The sequence below is a fragment of the Lissotriton vulgaris genome, chromosome 12 (assembly GCF_964263255.1).
Source record: "Lissotriton vulgaris chromosome 12, aLisVul1.2, whole genome shotgun sequence".
Classification (NCBI taxonomy): Eukaryota; Metazoa; Chordata; class Amphibia; order Caudata; family Salamandridae; genus Lissotriton; species Lissotriton vulgaris.
Window position 1 is genome coordinate 578,290,335 of NC_141700.1, and position 27,812 is coordinate 578,318,146.

The following is a 27,812-nucleotide window of genomic DNA, read 5'->3' on the forward strand; positions in this document are numbered from 1 at the left end:
CCTCTCAAAATAAAAAAGTGCTGGTATTCCATACCAGACAGTACCGGCCCATTTAAAGCACTGGTTCAACTTATCCAAATAATAAAATTTTAAAAAATTTCTTTTGAGTGCTCTTTTGAGTCCCCTTTATGCACCCGTGGCTGGATTGTGTGTTATCTGCCTTCTGTAGTCTATTGAACAAAAGTAACTAACTGCTTCTTCACTCTGAAGTTTGCAGTCCTCTTGGTGCCACTACGGCTAAGTTGCTAATAAATGAAACCTCCTCATAAAGCTTAGCATAAAAATGGAAGACACCAGAATGAAAACATTATAGAACCATAGACCAAGGCTTAAACCTCTTTGTCAGGATCGCATGTCAGGATCGCAGTGGGGTTATGGAAAGCATTTAATGGAATGTTCAAATACGTATTATATGTGCATTTGTTCGGTTTAAATATTTGATAAAGTATGGCCCTTGCCTACTAGGTGATGTACAAAACGGAGAGGAAAACAAAGTACAATAAAACCCTGAAGCCTCGAAGCAAGTCTATGCATAAACTCTCCGAGCCTGATTCACAAAGGTTTGCAATGAGTCTGACTTACTAAGGACTTGGATGTGTCTTTCTGATGATAAAGCACACTCATGGAAAACCTTCGTAAAATGGCTAAGTTAAAGAGATTAACTACATTTAAGTATGTTAATAGAAGGGAAAGGTGCTATAGTGAAGTTGAAGAGAAAAGGGATAAACATATGGACCACAATTGAGTGAAAAGGTATTCCAAATGCAGTTGTCCATTTGGATGCGGTGAATTAGAGGCACTGTTGCCTACTTGACAGATAACATACCCAGGTTTTGTTGATGGCAGATTTGTCCTTCAAAAATGAAGGAATGTTGTCATGGGTGGGCCAATGCACAGCACTTTGAATCTTGTTTTCTTCCCAGTTAGGAGCCGAGTCAGCGTAGACACAGGTGAGCAGATCTGGTTTAGATGAGAAATTGGTGGTGGTACTAGTTCTTCACTTGAAACAGAAAAGGTCCCAGGGTGCTGAATAAAGGTTGATGCACTTTAGAAAGGCTGGTTCAACAAATGTGAACAGCCTTAGTTGATATGATGCAGAACCAACAGCAGCATGAATGCACACTAAGGCTGTGGCAGACCAATGACAGTGTAATGAGTGCTCTTCTGATAAGGTAGACTGCTATCACAATTGTTGAGCTGGAGCAACTGGCGTAATAGAGAGCATTAATAAAATTAGGATTTATTAATCTGCTGGGGAGTGTGGGTGGGCTCAGATGTTAAAAAGACCACTTATCGACCAGAATTTCAAATTCTAGGCTCAGTCTGCAGTAACAGGAGAATGCTTCTAGAATTTGCAATACACACATCAAGTGTGATGAACAAGGTAACATTTGGGAACAATAAGTAAGTGTGACCAGTATTAATAGCTACAGTCCAAGCCGGGTGGAAGCACGCTGAGTCAGAAGAAACCCATTTATTTGGGGAAAAGTTTGAGTGGTGGTGGCTACCTCTTGGTGCCACCATGGTTGTTTTTGCAAGTGACAGGGATAAAGGAAGACTATTTATCTTCTGTTAAGGAGCAGCTTCCAGATATAGGCCTGGTATACATAACTGTCTTCGAGACCATCTGCAATTTCAGAAAACCAAGCAGCAACATTTACTGTCCGTGAATACAAATGAGGACGCAAGGGCGGGATTTTCGATTTGGGTTCTCTTTTTTGTAATTGGTTGTACTTGTTCAATTTGCTTAAATTCTCTTTAAAATGCGCCTTCTGAAATAAGCCCTGACATCTTTCTTTTATGAATCCCTGTGTATTACTATTGATTTTTGACAGAGGCTTTCAAAATCCTACCACTGTTTCTCCTGAGATTTCCCTGCTGTTCTAATAATACATTGTCATTCTTAATATCTCAAATCCTTGACACTGTGATATTCATATTAGTGCATTTCTCCTAGACTTGAAAAATATCAGACTTTGTTACAGGAAAGATAAGAATTCTTGTAAGGAGCTCTTCACTGTTCATTCTTCATTCATTGGTGTTTAAAGAACAATTGTTTACATGCTTTTGATTTAAAGAACCCCTGGATGGATTACTAACGCATATGTTGCCTTCTAGTGCTCTTCTGATCATCTGAGCATTTGTGATAATTTAGTCATCTTTAATTCACAAACGCAGTTCTACTGTGAATCCATAAGTGCTACCCTACAATAATAGAATGGTATGTCTCTGAATATTAACATTTTTATTTCTAGGCCTGCCCTGGTGTATGCATAGCCTACATTAGTTTCCCAAAAGTAAATCTTCTGTGTGCCAAAACAAAAAGAAAAATCCACATGATTCTAGTACTTTTACACTTAGAGACCCTAAATTGCTCCGAAAAGTCACTGGTTACGCGAGGGTGCTTCCCTTATCCCAGCGGTACGCTGCATGAATGATTACCATTGGAAATAGCACGGCAGGTCCATCTGACCCAGATTTAACACGCTTATGAATCGCATCAGTGTCCTAACGAACCACATCGTCACGTGGTTCCAAAGGCAGGGCTGGTTGTGCTGCACCTCATGAAAGCTGGGTAGCACTTTAGCAGTAGATTAGTCTGGTCTTGTTTTGAACGTTTGTGGCCTTCAGGTCAATTTAGAGCTGCGCAACAAAACGAGTCCCAAAGAATGGCCCAAAACCATATGCACAGAATTAAATACCAGGCTGTTTTATGAAGAGATACTGGAAGTCACAATAAAAAGCTGAAACTAGAGGGCAGAAAAACCCTGCTCACAACGCAAGATTGTGTGACACAGAATACTTCGGGCCATGGGTTAAGGGTAATGCGCGGTCGCTCGCTTCAAATAAGGCCTAAGAAGGAAGGCTTTAGAAGGAGCTTTAGGGTGGACAGATTTGGAGGAAGACCTTCATTTCTCCTTTAATATCTGTCTATCTGACCACAAGAAGCAAGGTCACCCCTACTGCTCTGGGCCCAGGATCCGTGCCTGCCTTGGCGACGACTCTCCAGCCTGTCTTTCCATTCCCTTTTCTCCTGAGGTGCAGATGGCCACATTTGCAGGTTAACTGGAACAGCTGGAGGTGCATTATTAGCTTCCTGCTGCTAACTCATATTTGCTTGGATTTTTTTTTTTTAAGTGCAACATAATTTATAAGTAGTAGGCCAGCCATAAAGCTGGCACTGTGTACATCTCACAGCCTTCTGGAATGTTGTTTGTCACTCATGCTGGCGTCATGCTTGTGGCTTTGCTCCTTAAATAGAGTAAATATAAAAACATTTACACAAATTGCAGAGGATGCCCCCTCCAGGGAGCTTCAGACACAATTTTAATGCGGTCCATTTGTCTGTGGTGGCAGTTTCTGCGTGATATAATAATGTTGATAAATTTTGCTCCAGGAAGGTGTCGCACGGTGACATTAATCGAAATCTGGCGAACGCAACCTCGGCAATGACGGCGGTAAGCGCGGCCAGAGGTTTGGCGCCAGTAAAATACAATTTAATGCCATTATTTGGAGTCCACGCGCAAGTTCAGGGGACTTAAAGGCAAGGCCCCTTCCGACAGGCTATTGGACAGCCCGTCCCCGGGGAGAATTTCTGCCACACAAAAGTGTTTTTCTCCTTTTTAATTTGAAACGTTCGCTTTAAAGTGAAGACATTGCTGTGCTTTGTATAGACCAATGAACTGCAAACACAGCTGGCCATGCATAGGTGTCTACCATCATATAGCGGCGGTCCGGTTCCTCGAGCAGCTGTTTTGGCTGTTGCGCAACCAGCAAATATTTTGCGACACCCGAGTCTGTACTTGGAATAGAAGGGAATATGGGCTTTCGGTGTGCTCTCACAGAACGTAATTGCTCTGCAGAGGAGAACCCGCCTGTCTCCAAAAGGCGCCCCTAATTTAAGTCCTCCATCTGGGTACAGCCGGGGGCTGCTGCGACTTACCCTGAGGGGGCGTTCTGCGTGCACAGCCTGACACATCCATTGTGTGAATAAATCATGCGTGCCTGGGAACTGTCCTCTGAGACGAGCTCTTCAAAGTACGGGGGCACGGGCGGAATAAAAGGTGAGCACCTTTTATTAACATTTTAGAATTTAAATAGTGGTCGACGACAAAGAACGAGGTCTTGTGACACAGGGATAAATATGGCCATCAAATATGCGCTTCTGTTGTGAATAACGTAAGTAATGGGTCCCTATAGCCCACAGACATTGAACTGTAATACTTTGTAAATAGTCACTAAATATTCCCACGCATTTCATATTGTGAATCTAAATGGAACGTGGGCATAAAGGCAAAGCTGGCAGATGTATCCTGTACCGGTCACAGGTGTGGCCGTGAAAGCAGGGAGTGTGCAGTGACCCATATGTCATTTGACATGCCTAAATCAATGACCATATAGAGCTGACGATGCAGTCAGACCCTCCCCACAGAGGCGCAATGCAAGCAGCCGAGGCGCAGAGGGTCACCAACCATCCAGGGGACTCCATTCAGCTCCAGGACAACGAGTTTCTGTGAGACGTGAAGAAATAAGAGGCCTCTCTTCACATTCTGCAGGGGCCCCATCATTTTGGGCTACTCCACTGGTTTGATATAATTACGAACACTGGTGTGCAGCCTTTTCTAGTGATTCATTTTCTGTATTCTGTTGGCCATCATATCACAACATATCAAGATCACGGACAAGCTGAATGTAGCTCAAGAACACTGTTTGTGCGGCCTGTTTCAACGTGGCCGCAGCAGGTTCTCTTCTAAATTCATCCAGATTATGTTTCTGTTTTATTGGTTGCCGGTGCACACTTCGGCAGCCAATCACAATCCAGTATTTCCCTTTGCTCTCTCTGCAGGTTTGTTTTATCATTCGCAGACTGAGCTATTTTGTACTAATTGTATCGTATGGAAGCACGTGTGTAGGTAGCGCTTCATATCCCGGGCAAGACTTCCAAGCACTGTGATTTTCATTAGTACCTTGGTCTCCTTTTCGGAGGTGTGTGGATGGTAGGGTGCTGGATGCAGAGATGTACTTGAGACATCTTTGTTGAGGTCCGTGAAGTGCGAAGACCTGCTTCAAACATGATGTAGTGTGCTTCCTTACACATTTGTATGATGTGTTGCAGAGAGTGTGAGACACAGCAGTGCAAGTAATGCTGCTTGTGCATAGAGCGATGGCCCAATGGCGAGGCCTGCTTTAATGCAAGTAAAATCAGCAAATGCATAGTAAAACATAAAGAACACGAATATGTTCTGACCATGAATGAAAGCAGACGATTGATTTGTTGGTGTAGTTTTCTCTACTTTTCGGAAACATGCATTCATTGTTTTGCAGTGGGAATGAGTGCATGAAGGAGTCCATTATGTTCATGTTTGTGGAGAAGAGTTGCCAGGAGAAAGACTAAACCCTAGTTGTTTTGTTGTAGACGTGAGTGGCGGTGAGGATGGCGCACCGACATGTGGTCCTCCTCTAGCTTTGGTGTGTGTACTGCTGTGGAAGCCTCACTTCGAATGAAGAGTACTTGCCCCAAGATAATAAACTCCATCTGCACAGGCGATCTGCAGTCTTCTGCCAGATTGCACCAGTGTCCGGGGACAGGTGCACTACGAGGAGTAGGGTACGTGCTAGGCAGTTCAGACATCTACATGGTTAGACTGGGAAGGCAGTTGTGCACCGCCACCCTCTTGGAGCTGGCCCTCAAAGCTGGACAATACCAGCCCCTTTCAACTTGAGGGAACATTACTGTGGTGCTAAACAATGTTTGTGGCTCAGTTTTACTAAAGTTGTGAGGTTACTTTAAGTAATCACTCTGCCACAGGAAAAGTGGTATGCTGCACCCCAGAGCAGAGATCTTATGCAACTGGGCAGCACATTCCACAAAGTTTCTGAATATGGTTTGTTTATATTTTTACACCATAAAAAAGCACAGCTAGCCTCTCGTATCCAAGAAAACAAACATTGGCAAAGCCATTAGGTCTGGTTTGCATTTTGAATGCCGTCTAAAATATATATTTTTAAATCCTGCCTGTTTTTGCGGAAACAAATGGAACCAAAGCATTTTGTTTCCTATTTACAATGCATTTATGAGGTAACATATGTCGGGATTCATTGTACTGTTGTGATCTAAAAGTGTCCCTATCGTCACTCACTCCAGAGGGTGCACAATGATGCATCACACAACCAGTATTAGTATTGTGAGGTCATGTCAGCTTGCTGACACTACCATTGGGTGGTTACATGGTTTTCCACTCACCCAGTTGCACCACAAACTACTGTTCAGTAGTGCCTCCATACAGGCAGTGCACCCAATTTTTAGATTGACCCCTAAAAACCATTCCCTCTTTTTCTATCACACAACCAGTAGAATGAGGTAAGAGGGAGAAAATCTCCGCTGGGCGGAGCCAGGGTGCACTCTGTACATTGTTCAGAATTAGTGACAGTAGGTCTTGCAGACAGCTGCGCCGTCATGCTTAGACCTAAACGTAGATTTCTGTGATTGTGCCTCTAAAGCTGCTTAGTAACAGTACTCCACCCCCAAGTCTACACACCAAGAGATGGTGCTTGCTCTGCAACGTACAGTGACAGTATAGTGTATGGTGGTGTATACATTTGTGACGCATGTGTTTGAACACCCTGTGTGGTGCCTTATGCTCCGACTCTAAAGCGCTGCCCTTATTTTCGCTGCCCCCCCTCATTATGGCGAACACTTGTGCAGGAGTTCCATCATTATGCAAATGAGCATGTGCTCCCACAGATGCCGCTCCGCACAGCATAAGGGCAGTTGGCATCTGGAGCTTGGTGGAATGAGTTTGTTGTGCGAGTAGGGGCATTCAACGGGGGTGCCGGGCACCCAAAGGCTGGAGCGGTGAAAAATGAGGTGTCTTCGACCCACCCCCCCACCCCCGACAATAGATGAGGCGCCCTAAGTGTCTCGTTGTCTCTGGGCCCGATGCCACAGGGTGGAAGGGGGAGAGCTTGTTAAAACCGCTGATGAGCGAGAGAGAGGGAAGTGTTTTTGGAAACACTCCTCGTGTATGGAGGCTTTTTATGCTTCATCAGTAAGTAAATACAAGCTGAGGGAGTGATTTGTTCCTAACAAGCTTATAAAATACTAGAGTCATTTGTGAGTTTATTGGAGTGCTGATTATAAAGATTCCCCCATGCACACTACTGTATGTTAAATTAACATTCAAAATACAAATGCCTTTCACCGTTTTGATATTGTTTTTGAAGGGTTTAAAGTCCGGCGCATTGTAATGTTGTTTTCTGTGCTTGTGCCATCCCAGTTGTCCCAGAGGGGAGATGAATCTAATTTGTCCCTGCGCATTTTACAGTGTTGCTCATCTGAACCATCTCTGCGCTTGGTAATTGGCAAGCCATGTTAATCAGGCATGCGGTGCGCGCGGTGCCTACAGATACCCACCGCCAGGTATGTACCTGATTTAGTATACACGATGTCACGAGACCAGGGTGGCAGGCTCTCCTGGTGTCTGACTTGGTTTGTGTCACCCACAGGAGTCGTATGAACATATTGTGTTCTCAAATCCTATTTATTCTTTTTTTTCTTTTCTTTCGTTGGAAGTAGAAATGCAGTATCCTGGTCCTTCATACCGCTGATACTATTAACACCTCAGAAGTGGTTGTATTGAGACTGTACTATGCGTTCATTAGAGGTACCAGAAATATATCTAAAAAATATATATGCTTTTCATACTTTGGAGTCATGCTGGATGCAAGCCTGCCATTGATAGCATGGGCGAATAACATCACCAAAAAGTTTTTGCCAAATCTGTGCCCTCCTCAGACCCCCCTCTAATGCTCCTTAAATTATCTCGCTTGTTCAAGCAGCAATCCTCACCAGAATCAATTGGTGAAACCCAATTAATTGGAAACGATGATGAGATCCTGCAGCTTGCTCACCTTGGCCTAAAGTACACCTAACAATTGACAATTGTCGCCTTCTTTGTCTCTCCAGTGCCTCTCTACAAACCCACCGGTCAAGTGCACGACCTCTCATTGTGAGCTCCAGCTCACATCTTCAAAAAGATGCCATATTGGCCATCCAAAGACATATGGAGATCCACCCTAAAAAGATTTCCTATCCATTTGGAACTCGCAACTACTCCCCTCTTCAATTTCAGACACATTTTATATAACTTAGGAGATAGTTTAAAATGCACAGTTCCAAGAAGCTTTTTGAGTACTTCATGTTGTGCTGTCCTGGGAGGCTCTACCAAATCCCTTGTGAGTGGGCAACAAACGCGTGACCAAGGCTCCTGTGCTCCTCTGTCGGTGGCCTTTTACAGATTCCTTCAAGAAAGGTATCCGAGCAGTGTCAACTTGACATAAAACAAACACAGGTAAATAAAATACTCTGTACATTTATCAAGGCGTACGTGTAAGCTATGTAAAGCTTCAAAGCACAGTAGACACCAAAGGGGAAGGTATCAAGCAAATCCGTGGTCAAAACACAAGCCATTTTTTAAATGTCTCAGTGCTTTCTTAAGGGGGATCTTATTTTAGATGGTCCTATTTAATTGGTGTATTTTATCCATACCTAATGCACCACCCAATAAAGGTAATCTTGTGGTATACCTTAATGTATTTTAAGATTATAACTGGACCCCCAAAGTGTTATCCAGAAGATTACTATACCTTAAGAACTCCTTCAACAGCTGTGAGGTTGAGTCCGCCCTGCTAGTACCATCTTACCAGCGTGGGATGAGGTGGCCAATGATAAAGTATACCACATTATGTTGGTGACACCACTTCATCCAATATCTTAAAATTCTAAGGATTAGGTGATCACCTCAGATAAATATCACTCAAGTAGATAGAGGGAAGTAAAGGAATCCCTCTCCTTCATAAGAAACCTTGATGCGTACTTTGGTAGTTATGAATTTTGGGAGGCAGTGTGGCGAGTGAAGCCTCCATATCTCTGCTTGTGATAGTAGAACCTCTATCAGCATCACCACAGATACAAACCTGTACCAGTGGATGAGACTGATATGTTTATAACTGGTTCTTTTCATGGTGTAAAGCGGTTTAAGAAAAGGAAGGTATAGAGAATAATGGACTATAGAGTTGAGTAAATTTAGAGAACTGCCAATGCCCTTCACAAAATGTGCAAATGTATTTTTTTTAAAACGAGATCATTTCACTTAAATAGAGGCAAACAAAATGGTATTAATAAAACAAAATAGTGATATACTGAGAAACACAGGAGATTGATGTATTAGTCTATTTCATATTAAGTAGAGAAGGCCTGCCTGGGCGTCAGTACTGTATGTGAAGTAATCGAGAGATGTTAGATACATTTATATAAAAGTATGGAATTTACATCAAGATTAGCCATTTGACTAGAAATAAATGTGACAGCAGGGTGGACTATACTAGGAATAGTGGTGAATAGGTGAGCATTTGCGTTCATAATAGCTCATTAATTCCATTTATATGTCTCCGGCCAAAATCATCAACTCTACATGGCTGGCAGAAGCAATGTTCAAATCTCAAGAGTAGTACCAGCAATATTTGAGGCTGGCAGCATGTATGCCTTTCCTGTTTGTTAGTGTTGTTGTTGGCTGACAGGCGTAAATGGCATCCATGCAAGTAAAGTATGACGTCTTAAACCTGTGCGATTCGTATGCTCTCCATCCAGTAGTATCTGCTCTTCCTGACGTTCTTTACTTGCCTTGATGAAGAATACGACCTCTTGTGGCCTTCCCCGGATATTGTGCAGGTGGTTTATGAGATGGATAGATATATCTGATTCTCATTAAAGTCTCCGTTTTCAGGTCGAGCACCTCGCGGGGACAATAGAGCGTGTGTGTAGGCTCATATGGCTGACTTTACCGGAAGTGCCGGTGACATTGCCTCAGGGGACTGCTGGGATCTCGCCACCCACTGTTCAGATACTGATGGGAGGTTGGCTCCAGTCATGCCTTACACAGTATCCGTACCAGCACATCTCCAGATGCCTACAGCTGAGCACATTGGCAATTAGCTGCTGTTAAACCACTCAGACAGAGCGAACCCCGCAGTGAACTACACGTTAACCGATTCAGTGCTGCCCTAAGAAGACAAATATTACAGCAGATTGCACCGAAGCATACATCATATACATTTAGAGAGGCATTTTCTTATTCCCCGTGCCTCCCAATATTATGCCAGCTTGGGCTCTGGATAGAATTGGGCGCCTTGCACCAAAAATCCAAGGCACAATAAATATTGGGAGCTCCTAGAAGTGGTCTGTTGGGCGGTAACATTGACACATTCTTGCCATTAACAAATTAATGAATGGCAGTGAGGCGAATGCAAATATGTTGATCCAATGCCTATACACTCTTATGCGTACCAAGTTACAGTTAGGATTAACGGAGTAGTATGGACAACGGCCCTTATTACAAGCAGCCTGAAATTACTGCCTGCTAATTTGTCCTTGGTAAATTCACTAGCCAGGTTGTGGTTTTATTCTTGGCTGATTTTAGTGCCCCATTCTGAGTTAAGGAGGTCTTAATGGGAATTACACCTGGATGCAGTTTTATCATGCCAACAATCTTCATATTTTCCCTATTACCACCTATTTTTTCTTTGCAAATTACTCCGAGTCAAACTTAGAGGATTTTAAGCGTGGGAAACTTATAAGAATGAGGGAGTACAAACTGGAATGCTTTTGTCAGGCAGTTTTTAAATTCACTCGAAAAGAGATGCAAAGCGTTTTTGTTTTTATTTGCTAAAAATGCGATTGGTTATTGAAATCGGTTGCTCTGTTTTTGAAATTCAGAACGGGTTAATTTCTATTTTGAAATAGCTTGCAGTTGCTTTCGTATTGGGGACGGGCGGTGGGCACGGGTCATGGTGCTTGCAACTAAACGTGCAGAAATCTGCTTGATTTGGGTGTGTGTGTCATCATACGTGAAGATAAGGCTCTGATCTCCATTAAATGTGACGCTTGAGAAGTTGGTGGAAAGTACTGCAAAAGAGAATGCAATCTTTTTACCTTGTTCTTTTGCTGCCCTAAGAAATCTGCAAGCTCACTTCCATTCATCCTTTGACACTTCCTGTTTAGGGAGCTGAAGAAAGTTCACGATTTGGCAAGGCATTCATAAGAGAAATGAGTCAATAGTTGAAGCAGTAATAGGGGAATTTAGACCAACGAGATAATAACAAGTGCACACACTCACGGACACACATGAGGGTTGTGCTGCGTTTTGGGGTTTTCTTTTGCACCCATTTATGTATGTGTTCGGGTACATACTATTCCTTTATCTTGCTACCTGTGTATTGTTGGTTGAGCGCACTAAGTGCAGTGTTGTTGCTTGGACGGCCGTGCTGTTGTGAACAGAATAACAGTCTCTATTTGGTTGTATGTATGTGTTTTGTAAAGCGCACTGCTGCCCTGAGGCGTCGTGGCGCTGTAGACCGCTGGGGAACCCGTCCTGGCTGTCCCTGTGAGATGGTCCCTACTGGGTATCTCCAAGGTGAAACCAGGCATCCCCGGCGAATGTGGGGGGGCCGTTGTAGAGATGAGGCAAGCTAATGCCCAGAATTGCCGAGTGTGATCCCTGGTTAGAGTAGGCACCAAGGCGAGAATTATTGAGTCCGCTGACCTTGGTCCACGACCCCTCCGCGTCAGGAATTGAACCCTGGTCCCGGGCCTTTCTCTGCTTCCGGGTCTGCCGCCTCTAACCAGTGAGCCACACCACTCCACTGGTTAATCTGCTCTGTTTGGAGTGCCTCTCAGGCTTGCATTTTCAGTACTTTAAATATCCCCTGGCAGGCAGGAATGTAGCAACGTTTTTATATTTGGAAACGTGTATGTAATTACTCTTTGTCCTATTCAGTACAAGCAGCTACTTGTGCCATTATCATGCATAGATTTCGTTAAGACGCCATTAATATGTTGTATATTTACTCCTCTTTGGTGAATCTCCGCTTCCAATCTAGTTATGAGGAAACCTCTCTGGATGGACATCTTTGCTTGAAGCAGTGGGCTTAGGAAGCCAAGCAGTGGTACAATAAAGAAACTTGGCCCATACTCTTGGGAAGCCTGCATCACTTGCTTTTTGATACAGATAGTCATTCCAAGATGACACTAGCTTTATGCACTGGTCTATGCCTAGATGTACCCCACCGAGAACAGAGGGGCATGCCCAAGCGGCCGACTGGACGGCAGCAGCAGTGAAAGCTTTTTCAGAGGTGTGCACGTGTGCAGGATGTCTGCAATTGAAATGGACACCTCACTGAAATGAGATGCACATGAACTTGCATATTATGCTTCGTGCTGCAGGAGCAGCTCTGCCGAATCGTAAACTAGAAAGTATAGGACAGTGAAGACAACAGTCTTCTCCCGCTCTTCCTTAAGGATGTAGAACTTAGTTTCCACGTAAAACCTGAAGTCAGCTTCTGTCTTTGACTGCCAAAAAGAGCGGGAGACCCCTTCCTAATGCAACACCTCACCCCTGGGTAACCATGAGCTTACGGAACCTCCTCCAATTGGAACGGCTCACATTCATTCTTTCCATTCACCTCTCTTTCTTGTAACCCTGTGCTCCCTACTCCCTTCCACCCCTTTCACTCGCTTAGTTCTCTGACCTTTGGGGCAGCACTCCATTGCTTTGTACACAGCTGGGCAGGAATGGCTATTTGGGACTCAGGGGGAAACCCCATAGTAGGGTAAGTACCAGTGGTTCTTTCAGGGGCACAGGGACAGAAAGGTCATTAGCTATCCAGCCTGGCAAGCTGCTCTGGGACAACAGCCACAATTTTATTGTAGACCTGTATATAAGTTGATTCCTCACATGCTGTTGATCCCTCACATCTCTCCCCCCCCCCCCGCCCCCCCACCCCCGGCCCCCAAAAAACAAGTAGTCAAACTCATTCGCTACAGCTACTCAGTACACTAGAGGGGCTCAGATGAACACCTCTTGCACGACTGCTGCTCTAAGTGTCTGTACACCTCCAGTAGCTTGGTATGTAGTCTATAAGTTCCATGCATAAATACATTCTGTGATCCGTTCATCCGTCTGATTTAACGGAGTTATAGAATGATGTCTGGTATCCCGCAGAAGTAAACCATTTGTGGGCAGCCATTTTGTATACATGTAATCCTGGATCCATGAAACTGAATGTAAAGGGAAACTGCATAACTGGACTATCTAAGGGTATTCTTAATCATTGTGGTCTTGGGGTGAACAATTCTGTTTGCCTTTTGTGTTAATTCAGTTCATAGTCTCCCTGTTCATTCACACGCCTCTGGTGGCTCACAATTGATAGAGTCTCTGATTCACCGTGAGCGGCGTCGGATGGCGTTAGCATGAAGCAAGGCATGCAGCTTTTCCAGGGTTTACTTCCTCGCAGGCAACTTATGAAGGATGCTGCGCCTCGAGGTTTCACTGTGCTTCAGCTTGTAAATGTTCGTTGCATGCTGGATTTAATTATGGATGTTAATGTGGCCACGCCGGTAGAGGAAGCCACGCGCCATAGCGTGAATGTCGAGGCATAAACAGTTTTCTTTGTGATATGTGGGCAGATTATTTTCCAGTTGATTTCAAGCTATGGCCCCAAGCGGTCCCGAGATCAAAAAAAGATAAGGGTCAGTTACAAGGTTGAGCTCATTCTGTGTTGCCATAGCAACTGACCTCCTGCATCCCTCCGAGGGCTGTGCCAAGTTCCCTGGGCAATAGTTTCACTGTCCATGCCATCAATCCCACGCCTTTCAAGCTCTACTACGTAATTGTCAGGGTACTGTTGAGAAGAGTACCTCTGTCCCACTGCTGCCAAGTTAAGGCGAGCACGGCTCATTTGTGTCTGTGGGAGCCGCAGGGGAGGAGAGATGGGTCCCATCTCTCCATACAGATATTGAAAAGAAGCCTCCAGGGCCTCAAAGTAGGACCCATCTCGCTCCTCCTGGATTAATTAGGACAATATAGGCAAGATATACAGCACATATGTGTTGGTAAAGTGAGACAGGGTGAACTAACAAACAGTAATAAGCCCGAAAGGCATCTCTCCTCCGGTAACGTCAACTCAATTTGGAAAAAGTTGTCATTTTAATGTATGGTGAGCATTTGCTCATCAGAGGCTTTTTAGCAGAGGCTCGAGCTGTAGGGGAAGCCAATAGTCTCTGTGAAGATATTTTACCTTATGAGTAAGTACCTTTATCGCTTGTAATGATTTAAATCTGTAGTCAATGAACACTTCTGATCTACATCCCAGAGTGTTATCTCACCTACATACATCCCTTTATCACTGCTTTTGCATGCTTTTTCCCATCATGTGCATAAGTCTTTCTCCGCTCTTAGATGCCAGTGTATGGTAATACAAGCTCATATGTTAGTATAATAGTGTTTTTTTTGTAGCATAGCTTATCCTATTTTATTGCATGTATTCTAAAACATATCCATTCAGTTTCAGAGAAAAAATATGTTGTTTGACAAATGTATGTCCATTACCCAGAATGGCATCTCTCTCCTGGTAATGTCAACTAAACTTGTGAAAAGTTGTCATTTTAATGTATGGCGATCATTTCCTCATCAGAGACTTTTTAGAGTTGTCAGGGAAACCAAGTGTCTTTATGAAGATATTTTAGTTTATAACTACCTTTCCCGCATGTTATGATTTCATTCTGTACTTAATGAACACTACTGATTTACATCCCATAGTGTTATATCACCCACATGGAAAAGAAGGCAAATGCATTCCTTTACCACTGGCTTTTCTCACCACGCGCATACATTTTTGTCCGCTCTTAACAGTGTGTTGTAATACCAGCTCATATGTTAGCATCCTCATTTTTTTTGTAACATAAGTTGTCCCATTTTATTGTAGGCATTGCAAAACTGTTTCACAGAAAGTATATGTTGTTGGACAAATGTATGTCCATTACCTCTATATAAACATATATATATGTTTGAATGAGTAGTATAGTTATGACCCACGCTCTCGTACTCTATCCAGAGTGGGTTTAAAATAAATGTAATTATTGTTCTTTGGTATCAAGCAGGGCAACAGTCCTCCGCAGTAGTATGAGAAGTGGTAAACAGGTGATCCCACATGGCAGATGTGGCTGACTCTCCTCCAGGAAATTGTACCATAGGGTGAAAATAGCCTCCCTGCGATAATGTCGCGTACAGTTACTAGCCTTGCAGAGGCATATCTGTGGTACACTGCAGGGTGGGTTGTTGTCCCCTGACTGGGTATCATTCTCTGCCAAGAGGATGCGATTTTACCTGTAACATAGCTTGCCAGCCTTTGAACCATCAGGTTAAAAAAGACAACCATCACATGCAGCTTATTTTTTATTGAAATGCTTGAATATTGAAATGGTGCACTTGGGCTGCTTGCATGCAGGAAATCTTGTCGGACCCCTCTGTAGGAGGGTAAATACTGATTTAAGTGACACTTGGGCCTATAAAATGTAAAATGACATCTTGTGTTGCCCTGTAGTAGTCCCTCCTACCATCATGTGTTAAGGGGGAAACAGCATTTAAATCTCATGCGATACATTGGATGCCATTACAACGCTTTACATTGCGAATCATTACATCGCAAGTCGTTATGACTTGCTGTAGGGTGCAGAAGGTGTTGGATTAACAATCCAACACCTTCCGTGCTGTTGCACAAACTGCAGTAGGAATAGTAAATTATAAGTCCAGCACGCCCCCTACAGCAAGTTGTTGTAATGACTTGCGATTTAATGGTTTGCGATGTAACAACGCGGTCATTGTAATGACCGTGTTGTAATGGAATGTGATGTATCGCATGCGTAGTAAAGAGATATATTTGTGTTAAGGACCACACATTACACAAGGATTAGAAACAAAGGGTGCTGTCTCTGGCGTGTTAGGTTTTCACTCAATTGTGAGCAGGGTTGTATTAGTATAGGGGTTCATCGCATGCTAATAAAGTCATGCCCCTGTATTTCCTATGCATAATGGGCATTACGAAGCGGACAAATACAGTGCACATAAAATCCAAATATAGACTAAAATATCTCGTGTTTGCATTTGAGTAGCTGATATTGCCAGGTTTCCCAGAAGTCCACCAGCATGTTTGGGAATGGGGCAAGGCCTTTATACCTAGGAAGGGTCTACACAGCTGCCTGCCCTTACTGCAGATGGAGGAGGAGGAACACGACCTCCCCCCTCTCCCCCCCCCCCCCCCAGTGCGAGGTATATTTGTCTTTCGCTAAGAGCATTAGCCAACAATCTGGACATTTCCAAGGTTAATGAAAAACCACCACTTTACCTCTTTGTAATGAAGAGGACTTTCCATGCTTAAACCCTTTCTATCTTTGTTTTCTCCTCCAGTAGTTTACATTCCTGCCTGTTTTGGTAGAGGTAACCTTTCCTTAATGTGGGCCATAGTGTCCAGTTACATATAGCCTCTGACTGTAGCAAAAGTGGCAATTAAAGGGCCCCCTGGCTAAACGGTTCGCTGTACTCGTGTCTATCATGGAGCCACACCGTACAGTAAGGAAAATTGGCCTAAGGCAAATGTAATGAAAGTACATCATACTTAAATCTGAGATTTGACTGCCTAGCTGTAAAGCAGACCTATTGGTAGTAGTATACTTAGACTGGACTCTGGATCTACCATTTTCAACCATTGGCTTTCCTTGACGAGCATCTTTCAGTCAACGGCATGAGACTTTGCCAATCACTTCTTGGCTCACCCCATTGGTGGATCCATCTCTCCCATAATCTGTTTGGCTGCAACTTCCACCTGCCCTTGTGTGCTTGCATTGAACTACATGAGGGACTAATTTACAATTATAGTTTTCTTTGTCCAGTCCGGATAGCTTCTTGGAGGTATGTGTGCATGTGGTATTTCTTCCTCTCATGTTCCAGTGCTGCATGCATTAGCACATTAAACACTGACCTAAAGGCTTTGCCATTGCTTGTTTCTTATGGCAGTCAAGATGTAGCCAGGGAAGCTAAATTCTGCATAAGACCTTTTGGCCCTTGATTATGGGCCAAATTTAATCCAGAAACCACAGCTAGAGCAGTACAGAATATGTATCACAAACTGATCACTGTCAATTTACAGAAAAAACAGATTTATTAGATGTCTTTCCTTTCATGCATTGTTGCACTGACCTCATTATTGTAAATGCAATTTCTTGTACATAAAAGCACCCAATCATAAAAAAGATTTATGGCAAGGCAAACTTCGAGTATGCATTTGACCAACCAATGCAAGACATCAAGAGTAAAACTACACTGCCAAAACTGCAAAAAGTTAATGTTTTATAGCCAGTTGATGCTCAGCCCCACCAGTGGAGAACCAGCAAAATAGCAGTAGCCCAGGTTTCAATACTGCACAACAACATCCACAAAAAAGCATCATTATTTTTAAAGTACGAAATCATGTACGCAACAAGCAACATGGGCTAAGTACGCTTTTTTACATGAGAAGGAAAATGGACTCGACCACAAAAACACCAGCAGTAACTCGTTTTAACAGAGGGCAAGAAGTAAACACTGCTTGCTGCTCGTCTAAGGACAGCCCTTCAATTTATAAGCCCGTATTAAGATATTTGGTGCTTTTTGTCCCCCACAGCCTGTTTAAGGTCAGCCTAACAAATGTGGCATGTTTGATTTTCATAAATAGGCAGATGACCTCAAGGATGGCATAGAGCCCTAAAAAATGCGAAATCCCATGACTCTTGTAATTTTAGACACACCACTATATTAAGTACATCAACGTGTTTCGACTGATAATTCAGGCTTTTGACATAAGAAGGACCCCACCATTTATGGACCATGCGAGTTTAGATTGTAGTATCAATTGTTCCAGAAATACAAATAGGATACTACATTTGTTTATATATGCTATCAATCATTCCAATGTGTGAGCACATTTTATGTTGCATGTTATCTCTCATTCTCCTTCTCAAAGTGGCCAAATGAAGAGGCCCTTGTGGTGGATAGGTCTGCAAGAGACAGTAGCATTAGCTACTATCCAATTGTAAAGTCCAACCATGTAAATTATGAATAGTGGTTGAGTGGTTTTAGGAAGTCTAAAATATGGCCTCTGACTAGAAGGTCTCTCATCTACACTCACGTGTAGTACACAATTTACTGTGACGTGCTTTTCTTGTATGTGGTACAAAAGGGGGTGGTGATGCTCCGTCCATCACCACCTCCTTTTGTACTGCTTTGTTCGCCATAAGTTGGCAGGGTATGCTCAGACGTGAATCCCTTGCTCACTTTTGCCACTGGATTCAAGCAAGCCTGGCTGAAGACGGCTGATATGCCAGAAACCGGTCCTAGGAAGCTTGTTTCCGGTCCAGGGAAGGCATGGCTTGGCAGTTCGGGCTGGACTGTTCCCATGAGGCACAGGGTCAGACTGATTTGAATATGGCCATGTCTGAACTGGGGTGGCAGAGTGGGCTAAAGAACGGTGATGGATTAAACCCAGATCTGTTGACTGGGTGTGAATGTTTGATTGGTTCAGATGCTCCGTCCATCACCACCTCCTTTTGTACTTTCTTGTATGAGAGCCCTCATTTCGCTCATCAGAACTTTTTTGTATGACATGATAAACAGATGTAAATATGCCATATTTTTATAGCTCTTGCCGCCGATAACTTTCTGCCCTCTGAGCATGCAGAGACATCACTAGGACTGAAAAGTACTTGATTGAGAGGGTTAAGAAAAAGAGTTCAAATTCTGTATTTGAAAAGCATGCTTGGTAGACAGTGAAGCACGAACACAGGGGCCATTTTTTTTCTTCATGTCGATTTTTACTTTACCAGGTTTGCTTCTGTTTAATTGATTTACTTTGTATTTTATAAGCGCTATTAATTTATGATTGAATTGACTTGAACCACCCACTGCTCTGCGCACCTCATATTTGTAACAATTTTGACCACATCAATTGTAACACTACAGATCGATTGGAAGCCGGATATTACTCTTTGTCGGACTTCTATTTGCAGGTAAACTGAGGTGGTGACGATGCAGGACTTGGCCTTAAAGTGGGGTTCATGTAATCCCAGCTCTTCTATCCAACCACTGCGGCTGAACCCGAGAACAATGAGCCGCCAGCTTCACTGCTGCAGTTCAGCTGGGTCAGTGCAACCCACTAATCCCCACTAACAGGCAGTAAATTATGTGCCTCAAAATTTATACAAATGCCTGCCTTTGACATCAGTGGGTACCACCCAGGTTTCACCTTCAGGATGCAGATAATCAGCTCTCATTCTGCTCGCCTCCCTCAAGACCAGTATGGAAATAAGTATGTGTCTGTCAGGGATCAAACGCGTTTGGAGACAAAAGTAGGTAGTGCGAACATTACAGGATACTATCATCTCCCCACGACACTTTTACACAAAGCGCTCTGTTCCTCTTTTTGGCCTGACACAGTTTCAGCCTGACAGGCTCCAGCAGTCTTGCTTGTTTTAAACAAGCACACATCCTATTATTTTTTTGGGAAATGGAGTGTAAAATTGATGCTTTTTTTCTCTTTTTTGCCCCCGCTAACGCCCAAGATTCTTGTTTGCGACGCATCATCTGGTTAAGGTTGTGATAAATACAGCTCTTCTCATTTGCGTTGAAATAGATCTAGCGCAGCGAGCTGTCAAAATCTGCATTTTATCTCACAAATGAGGGCGGAGGACTGCATAATTTCCTTGAGTAATGAGATGTTCTTTCATGAATGCCGATCGTGATGCAAAAAGAAGCAAAGTTAGAAGAATCAACACATTCTTCCACAAAAGCCAACATTGAATTTACAAATGGGAGCCTGATGTCAGTCGCTGCACTGTCATCACCGCGACACCAAAATGTCTGTACACTGACAATGTGTGATCTTAAATGCCATTGAGATATTCCAGTTCAGATCCTTCTACTGGGTTAGGCTCTACACCATATCTATCCAAGTAAGCTAAATTCTAAAAAGAAATCTAAAACTGCCATTGGAAAATTAGGTTTTACCCTTCTGAGTTTTAAGTATATAGCTGCATTTTCTTAGCATTGCTCTCGACACTGAATCCGTTCCAATTCTCAATCTACATCTAGCAGGCTTAAATGTTTTGTGGGAAGATCCCTACAAAACATTGTGCAGTCTCAGCAGAGCTGGCCTTTGCTCAGAGAGGGCCATGGGCAAAACCAAATTCAGCGCCCCCTCCCGCTTGTCTTCTTTAATTGTTTTTGTATTGAACATTTAGGAGGAGTAGGGAAGGTGAGGGAGCAAGATTAAGGAGCACCATGAAAAGATAAACAAGTATCAGACTAGGGTGCTAGCAGGCTTCAGAAAGTGTTTAAACACACTCTTCTTTGAACCGAAACCATTGCTAGACTGCTTCAAGAAGCTCCAGCTCTCCTCTAGAGGACGGCGCCCTGGGCGTGATCCCAGCTCACATGCTCTAAAGGCTGACCCTGAATATCCGTTTGAAGTTCAAACAGCCAGCTAAACTGTCTCGCGTGTGCCTATACCAAGGATATGCAATGTGACATAAATACTCTAGGGTTGGTTCAGAGCCCTAGATTTGAATGAAATTTGTTCCTGCAGGAAGTATCTTATTTTTGGGGAGAGTATATAACACAATTCTGTAGGCAGAATTTCTGCAAGGTGGAAAATTGCACGTGCTACTCCCCTTTATGAAACCCCTTCTTCTCCACCCCATCACATTTACGGGTGTTCCCTCTCCATTCCCACCCAGAAAAATCCCTTAACTTTCCTCTCCTGCTTGTGGCTTTGGCAAATATATCATGCTTCTATCGTTGAAAACTACGCGCAAGAAGCAAAACCTCAGGATGTGCAAGTCGGTCACCTACTTTTGCATGTAGGTCCACTTTCAAATGCCCACAATCCCACCTTAATCCAACACTTGTAAATTCGAAAATTCCACCATACTTGTGGAATTTCCCCATTTTCAAATGCACTGAGAGCACACAAAATGTGACCAGTCCTTATTCTGTCAATCAAAATTGAATATTTACCACCGTAAGGGGACATTTCAGACATTAAAGTTCAATGTTGTTGTTCAAAATGTTCTTTGAATTGAGCCCTCAGTAAATGTAAACGTACTTGTAAAGCGCACTGATACTCCAGAGTGTCCTGGCGCTGTACTCATACCGCCAGGGAACCCTTCCTGGTTTTTCCCCCGTGAAATGTCCACTCCTGGGCATCCCCAGGGTGCAACCAGGCATCCCTAGCGCTGTTGCGGGCCGTTGTGGAGACTAAGCAAGCTATTTCCCAAAGTTGCAGCATGGGACCCATGATTAGAATAGGCACCGAGGTGAGAAATCAGGTCCGAGGAATTATGAGCCCAAGATCCGCCGAGACCTGCCGAGGCGGGAATTGAACCCTGGTCCCGGGCCAGACCTCTGCATCAGGGTCTGCCGCTCTAACCATTGAGCCACATTTCCCCACAGACAACCATCCACTTATCCAGAATAATTCTCTCACCTATGCAAAACTGAGAGAACATAGTGGATCTCTTATAGGTACACCCTGGCGAAGTGATGGAACAAGATTTGCTTTAGTGAGCTAGCTAAAGAGGTTGTGGAACACCAGACCAAACGATTGTTTGAAAGCAGCTCCCTATTTGTCACTAAAGGTTCAAATATTTCGAAATGATTCATTTCCCCCCAATATTGATAGAACTGATTGGGGAGTATGTATGCAACCCTAGTACAAAAAGGTCTTGCATAGCTATTTATAGCATAAAAAATAGTATACATCTTCCTTTAATAAATGTTACCCCTTTACCGAAAGCATAATGCCTTAAGCTCCAAATGCGGTATTGTTTGATTCCCATGTTTTATTCATAAATCCCTTTATAATCTGGCCAATTCTTTTGTCCATAACGATTGGTCATAGAATGCGGTCTCCAATCCAGACCTGCCAGCTTAAAACAAATCCAAAAAAAAACATCACTTTGTGAGGATGGGGTCAGCGCCTTGGAGGTGGGTGGAGGGGGGCAGCTGCCTGACATTTCACTGCAGCCCTGTTCCCACCCACCGGCTTCTGGCCCTAAAGTTTGCTGAGGCTGCTGCCTAGTTCCAGGGGTGTCTAAGACCCGTATTGACATCAGAAGCTTTGAGACTCGGAAGATGAGCTGAAAACCCACTCAGTGCAGGGGATTTCAGTCCTCATATACTTCCTCCGGGTAGTTTTGACTCCTCAACTGGTGACCATGTCAAGCGATCTGCTGTCGGTGATACGCGGTGGCACTGTGCGAATTTACAGGTCTGCTGGTTATATATTATTAATGACAATTTACTATATCGTAGAAAAAAAACGTAGTTGACATCTTTTATATCTTCTACACAGTATTTATTGTTATGACGTGTATTTGATGCATGTGTGGTGTGAATTTTGTTTCAGTGTGTTTTTATTCTATACGCTTGTTTGCTGCACATCTTTATTCCCTACTTTGAAATGGACAACATGCAAAGTTCACTAGGACATGAAAACTCATTCAGGCAGCTTATAAGTCTGGCTTTCTGATAACTGAAAGACATTTGAGTATGGCAATGCAATAATAATAATTACTTGTTTTATATAGTGTTTTTTTCCACAGTTCTGGTTTCTTGATGTTCTAAATGACATATGTGATTATAATTCAATGTAATCTAATTTAGAGACTTTGAAAGGGAGAAATGCTGAGCTGACTTTGTCCGGATTCGAACTCATGATCTGCAGGTCACACTCCCCTTAATTCCGCAAGCCATTCAGCCTAGTAACAAGTGACATTTTGGAGACGACTGAAGCATTCACCTTTGCTCGTGTCTACAAATCGGTGGAATTTCAGATCAATAAAAGCCTTGTGTGTTGGAGCCAGGGGAGATGAGAGTGAATACGTTTCTAAAGGTTCAAAGATCAGTTACTAGTTCTCATGTTGTTTTGTTGCAGCGTTTAGCACCATACAAAATGGGATGGCATTAAGCCTGACTATATGAGAATTAAGATTCTCGGGGACCATCAGTGGTTTCCCTCAGGGCATTCAGTTGACCCAGTCCTGCTAGTTCTTGGCACCACATAGCTGGTAAATGGCGCATCATACAGGACCCTACTAGACCATTTTTTGTGTGGCCTTTTTCCAGTTATTTAACGTCACTGTGTGAGAACCAAAGTTGAGAAGAGTCTTTGGGCAGGCAGTTCGGGTCATGGAATGAACAGCTGTATGTATCCCACTACTCCTGCCCATCAGAAGAGAATTGGACTAGCTCAAGCAGCAGGATTTATATTCTAACTAGTACAGCTCAGCTGTAGTAAGGATTAGTGAGCAGTGACTACACCTCTGATTTTCACTTTTAATGAACTGGACTATTTGACCTATTCAAACATCAATTAAGTTGCTGTTCTTTTTCCTTTTTGATAAGAAATATTTGCTTCTTTTGCTAAACGTTTTAAATGTTATGAAAGTAATAAAAGGTAATATGTAGTGTGCATATAAGCAGGATTGAGTCAGCAAGAGCAATGAGAAGCTGTGAAACTGGGAGTGCATGCCTTATTTGATCTAGCCCCTAAAAACACAAGAGAAAAGACAAAGGTTGAATTATATTACACGGAGCTCATCAGCAAGGGCGTCCTTCTACAGCCTGCAAAGCTCTGAGTGTCCTATAGGGGAATATAATAATTGTTCTGATATCCAGAGAGAGCAGAGGCTCTTGGTACAGTGCAGACCCATTATTACCAGGGGAGAACAAATAATTCAGTAGTGTGAACTTTGGGGTGGCTGCGAAAGGGGCTGGAGCAATTAAAGTGTAACACGCAGAAAAATTAATCGACAAGGACATGGTGAGTAGCAGTAGGTCTTTCCAAGTGATGAGTGGATGAGTTCCTGAACAGTTCAACATTTCCACTCATTTAGGGTATGATGGGAGCTTATCTGGAGGGTCCTATAAATTACATTTTAGTTGAAATTTGTGTTTAAGAATGTGGGCAAATTACACCCCCGTGCCTTTACGTTTTTTGTTGTTATTTTTTTGCAAATAGAACCATACAATTAAAAAAATAGGCACAGAAGAGAAATTAAATCCCTCCAGCCATCACCGCTTTTGGGTGAGCTGTTCAGTACACCCTTCGGATATAAACTGGTAAACTTTTGTATTCTTGAGCATTATCAGGGAACGTGGTAATTCCCTGCATTGTTTCTGAAAATGTTCCAATTCTAGGATTGTTAAATCTTTAAGAGGGATTTAATAAACAGATGGAAAGTTTGGAAATCAAGTTCTTGTGAGAGCAAGTTGAACATATGTGCTACACAAACTGTTCACTGCATCTTCTTGCCTCCTGATTTCGGTTACCCTTTATTTGAATGAAGGTTCTATTTCAAAATATATCAAGTAGAGGATTGAGGACCAGGGTCTTTGTCACAAAGTCGTCTTATAAAAATTCTATAGATGTGAATATCACGCCTACCGGCTTGATGGATTCCTTAGGTGCCTGTTAGACCACCCTGCTTATGCGGTCTTGCCACTTATAGAACTCTACATTTTGGTATTGCTACCTGTTGTTTATATTTGACAGAAATGTGTTTAACATTGTCTAGTGTGTGAATGTGGTTGCATAAGATCATATTCATCATTGCAAGGTAAGTGGCAGGCAGAATGCTTGGATACAGCGGATTAATGTAGTTTCTAGTTACATTGCTTCAATCCTCTGACAAAATCAATACTAGCGAGATAGGCGTTGTGTGCTTATGACTACTGCACTACCCTCAAAGGTAATGCTTGCATAACTAGTGTCACAACATCAATAGCATTAATATAACACTAGGGTTGTACTCCTCAATAACACTGTGGAAATTGTAGTTTTGATCTTTAAAGCTTGATGTTTAGCTGATGATGCCTTATGTTCCTTTGTAAGGCGCAATGGGCCTGGTGTACTGATGCCATTCACAAACCTGGAATGTGCAAATTGCTCTCCACCTGGCGTCCGAATGGGTATGTAATTTACCATGCAAACTGAATACTAACATGTCCCATGGCAAATTGCACATTCTCAGAGGGTCACAAAATAACCTGCTTTTCAAATATTAATTACACAGTTCCTATTCTGCAACCCTCAGGAATGGCTGCTAGGGCAAAGGAACGAAGACCATCATCACTGCATTTGTTTTCCCAAATGGGAAATATTTTCCTAAAGGTGCCCTGGCCCAGAAAAGAGCTAGATGCAGCTTTCAGAAAAAAATTCCTGTTTGTAAAGACATTGACAGAGCAGAGAGTTGTCCGCTGGACCTCAAGGCCATCCAACGTGATTCCCAAAAGGAAACCTGTCCTACAGGGACAACTTCCCCTTTGCAAATCAGTTCTTTTACCATCTTGAGAGGTAATTCAATGGTTTGCAGCTGAAATTGAGGCCGCAAAGCATTGACACAAAGGATAATGTCTCTTTCACACCCTCTCCTTTTACTATTCAGAAAGGGAGGCAAACCCCCTTATAGGGGCCGTAAAGACTTTTCTGAATCTCAAAAAGGACTTTGTACATTGTGAAAGGTGTTTTTCCACCTTAAAGTCTGGTTCACGGGCTTTGTGATTGCAAACACATTTATGTATGAGGGCCAATATGTAATGTGATAATATGTATTGATATTGCCAGTTTCTTATCTCACAGCCTTTAGAACTAGTATGCCTTAGATCTATCATGTTTCTGGGGGACCTTTCCACACGATTTTAAGATTTTCTCTACAGAGGGATGTCCGAGTCAGCTTGTTCTGCTGCTGTGTTATTTTGTTCTGCTCTGTCTTTGATAGTAGGATTACACGTACGTTGTCTCTTTAACCACAGCATTCCCTATCAAAAGGATATGGTTATGTTAGATAATCGAACTGAATGTCCATGAGTTGTGGGTGTTTACTTTCGGTGTCGTATGGGTGGTTGGCATTACCATTTATTAACAGATCTTTTGGATCTATGACAGCGAACTTGCACACCTGTTAAAGGTAGGCTGACCTGGTCTTGTGGGACATTTGGCCTATCTGAGCTCTGTTGAACATTTCTATGTTTTGTCTAATGCGCTCTTTGTTTGTGATGCGAGTGTCGCTCATAGTTGGTGTTATTACCGTATCTGCATTCTGCAGTTTCAGGGTTCTGTGTATCATGTTCCTTTGTGTGTGACATCTCGTAGTGGCTAGTGAGTAAGCAGGAACACAATAGCCGCCTTTAAATCCTATTGAGTGTGCTGGAGGTAAGTGAGCTCTTCTAAGTTGTTCCACGGTATCATGTTGGTGAAAACTTTATGAGGTTTAGTTTAGTTTTGTGGTTATTCCACCCACTGTGGGTTGCACCTATGGCCAGTAGAGAGGTGCGGCACACTCAAAAGTCTTTTTGATGTGAAGAGTTGAGTTGTTCAAAATTTGGGTTCTATTAGTTTGGTGGTAGTGCTCTTGCAAAGGAAACAGAAGCCGCCATTATGGCCCAGTAAGTACTGAAGAGACAAATCAAATAGCTGTAAGGTTCATTGCAAAGCACAGGACAAGTGTAAGGCTGTGAGGCTCCCATCTACTGCTTTCCATACGACTCCTGCATTTCCGATCCTAATCTGCTGTGTCACTAACAAGTTGTCTCTTTTGAACCTTGCAGAGGAAGGCATCAATCACGAGTGCAAGCTGTGTAACCAGATGTTCGACTCCCCAGCAAAGCTGCTGTGTCACCTGATCGAGCACAGCTTCGAGGGGATGGGAGGCACGTTCAAATGCCCCGTTTGTTTTACAGGTGAGGCCTTCGTGCACGGTTTCATCCACAAACGACACACTGGGGGATTGTGAGTATCCAGTCGGTGAACACTTACAGGACGTGTTCCTCGAAGCTGAGCTCGCATCAAGGAGCTCGGGCGCCTTTTCATCTTTCCTCGCTGTCAGATGCCGCGCGAGCTTGCATAGATTTCATCTAATTGCTGCAATTTGTAAATTTTGATTGCGACACGAAAAACATGACACACTCAAATGTGTGGTTTCGGAAGCGGTCCTTGGCTAATCTGTGCTTGCTTGGTGGTATTCTGCTTGGATTCCAGTGTAAAATAATATAGGCTGATTTTACAAAGGGTTCTCGGTAGCACAGCCGTTTCATTTTTGTGTAAATTCATTCCTTCCCCAAACATTTACAAAGTACATTTGGTTGTAATTGAAGGAAATATTCCCCTTTCTAAAATGTTGGCTATCTAGCAATATGCTGAGTAACTCCATAAAATGATTAGCCTCTTATAATGTCCTTTTAACATTCGCGAGCAAGAAAATATTACAATTCCCAAATTGTGTTAGCCCCAGTAATGATCTCTCAAACGCAAGCGGCCCTGCTTATGAGATTCCAAGATGGCCCTGTGGTTTACCTTTCATAATTTTGCAGAAGCCAGGGATGCAGTCGAAAAGGCCAGGTGAAGGTTACCGCGCCTTGTGGGACCAACTATTCCCTCATTCTGCAGAACTGGAAAAACTTCAATGTTCCTAACATGTTGTGTAGATACCAAAAGATCTATTTGTCATGGGTAATTTAACATGTGCGAATTCATCAGCCGGTTGGCTGTGGAACTGCACTGCTATTGGCTATTTGCTGTTGTCTTGACGTCCCGGCACGGACAGAAAGCCTAGCGCCTTACTACTGGGAAGCCTGATGACATGATGTGCGTACACCGTCCTGCATACATCTCCAGGAGAGCTGGACTTGGAGGCTCTGAGGGGACATCTGTTTGCCTTATTTGGAGACGGGTGGGTGGAGGGGGGGCATCCTGTTCTTATGCTGGTCAAAATATGGGACCCCACTCACAAAAAATTGAGGCAGTGTGGGTTGATTTTAGCACGCCAACCTACTGTATTTTTATGGTTTTATTTAAATTCACCGATGATTTCAGTAATATGCATAGAAAGC

The 27,812-nt window shown here is 43.1% G+C and overlaps 1 protein-coding gene across 2 annotated transcripts in view; it reads left to right on the plus strand.

Moving 5' to 3' along the window:
- ZNF423 (zinc finger protein 423) overlaps nucleotides 1-27,812 on the plus strand; it is a 536,708-nt gene that overhangs the window by 448,800 nt on the left and 60,096 nt on the right. For both annotated transcript variants that reach the window (XM_086945443.1, XM_086945444.1), the window contains one exon: nucleotides 26,532-26,663. In XM_086945443.1, coding sequence (XP_086801569.1) covers nucleotides 26,532-26,663 — 132 coding nt within the window. The remainder of the gene's footprint in view (nucleotides 1-26,531; nucleotides 26,664-27,812) is intronic.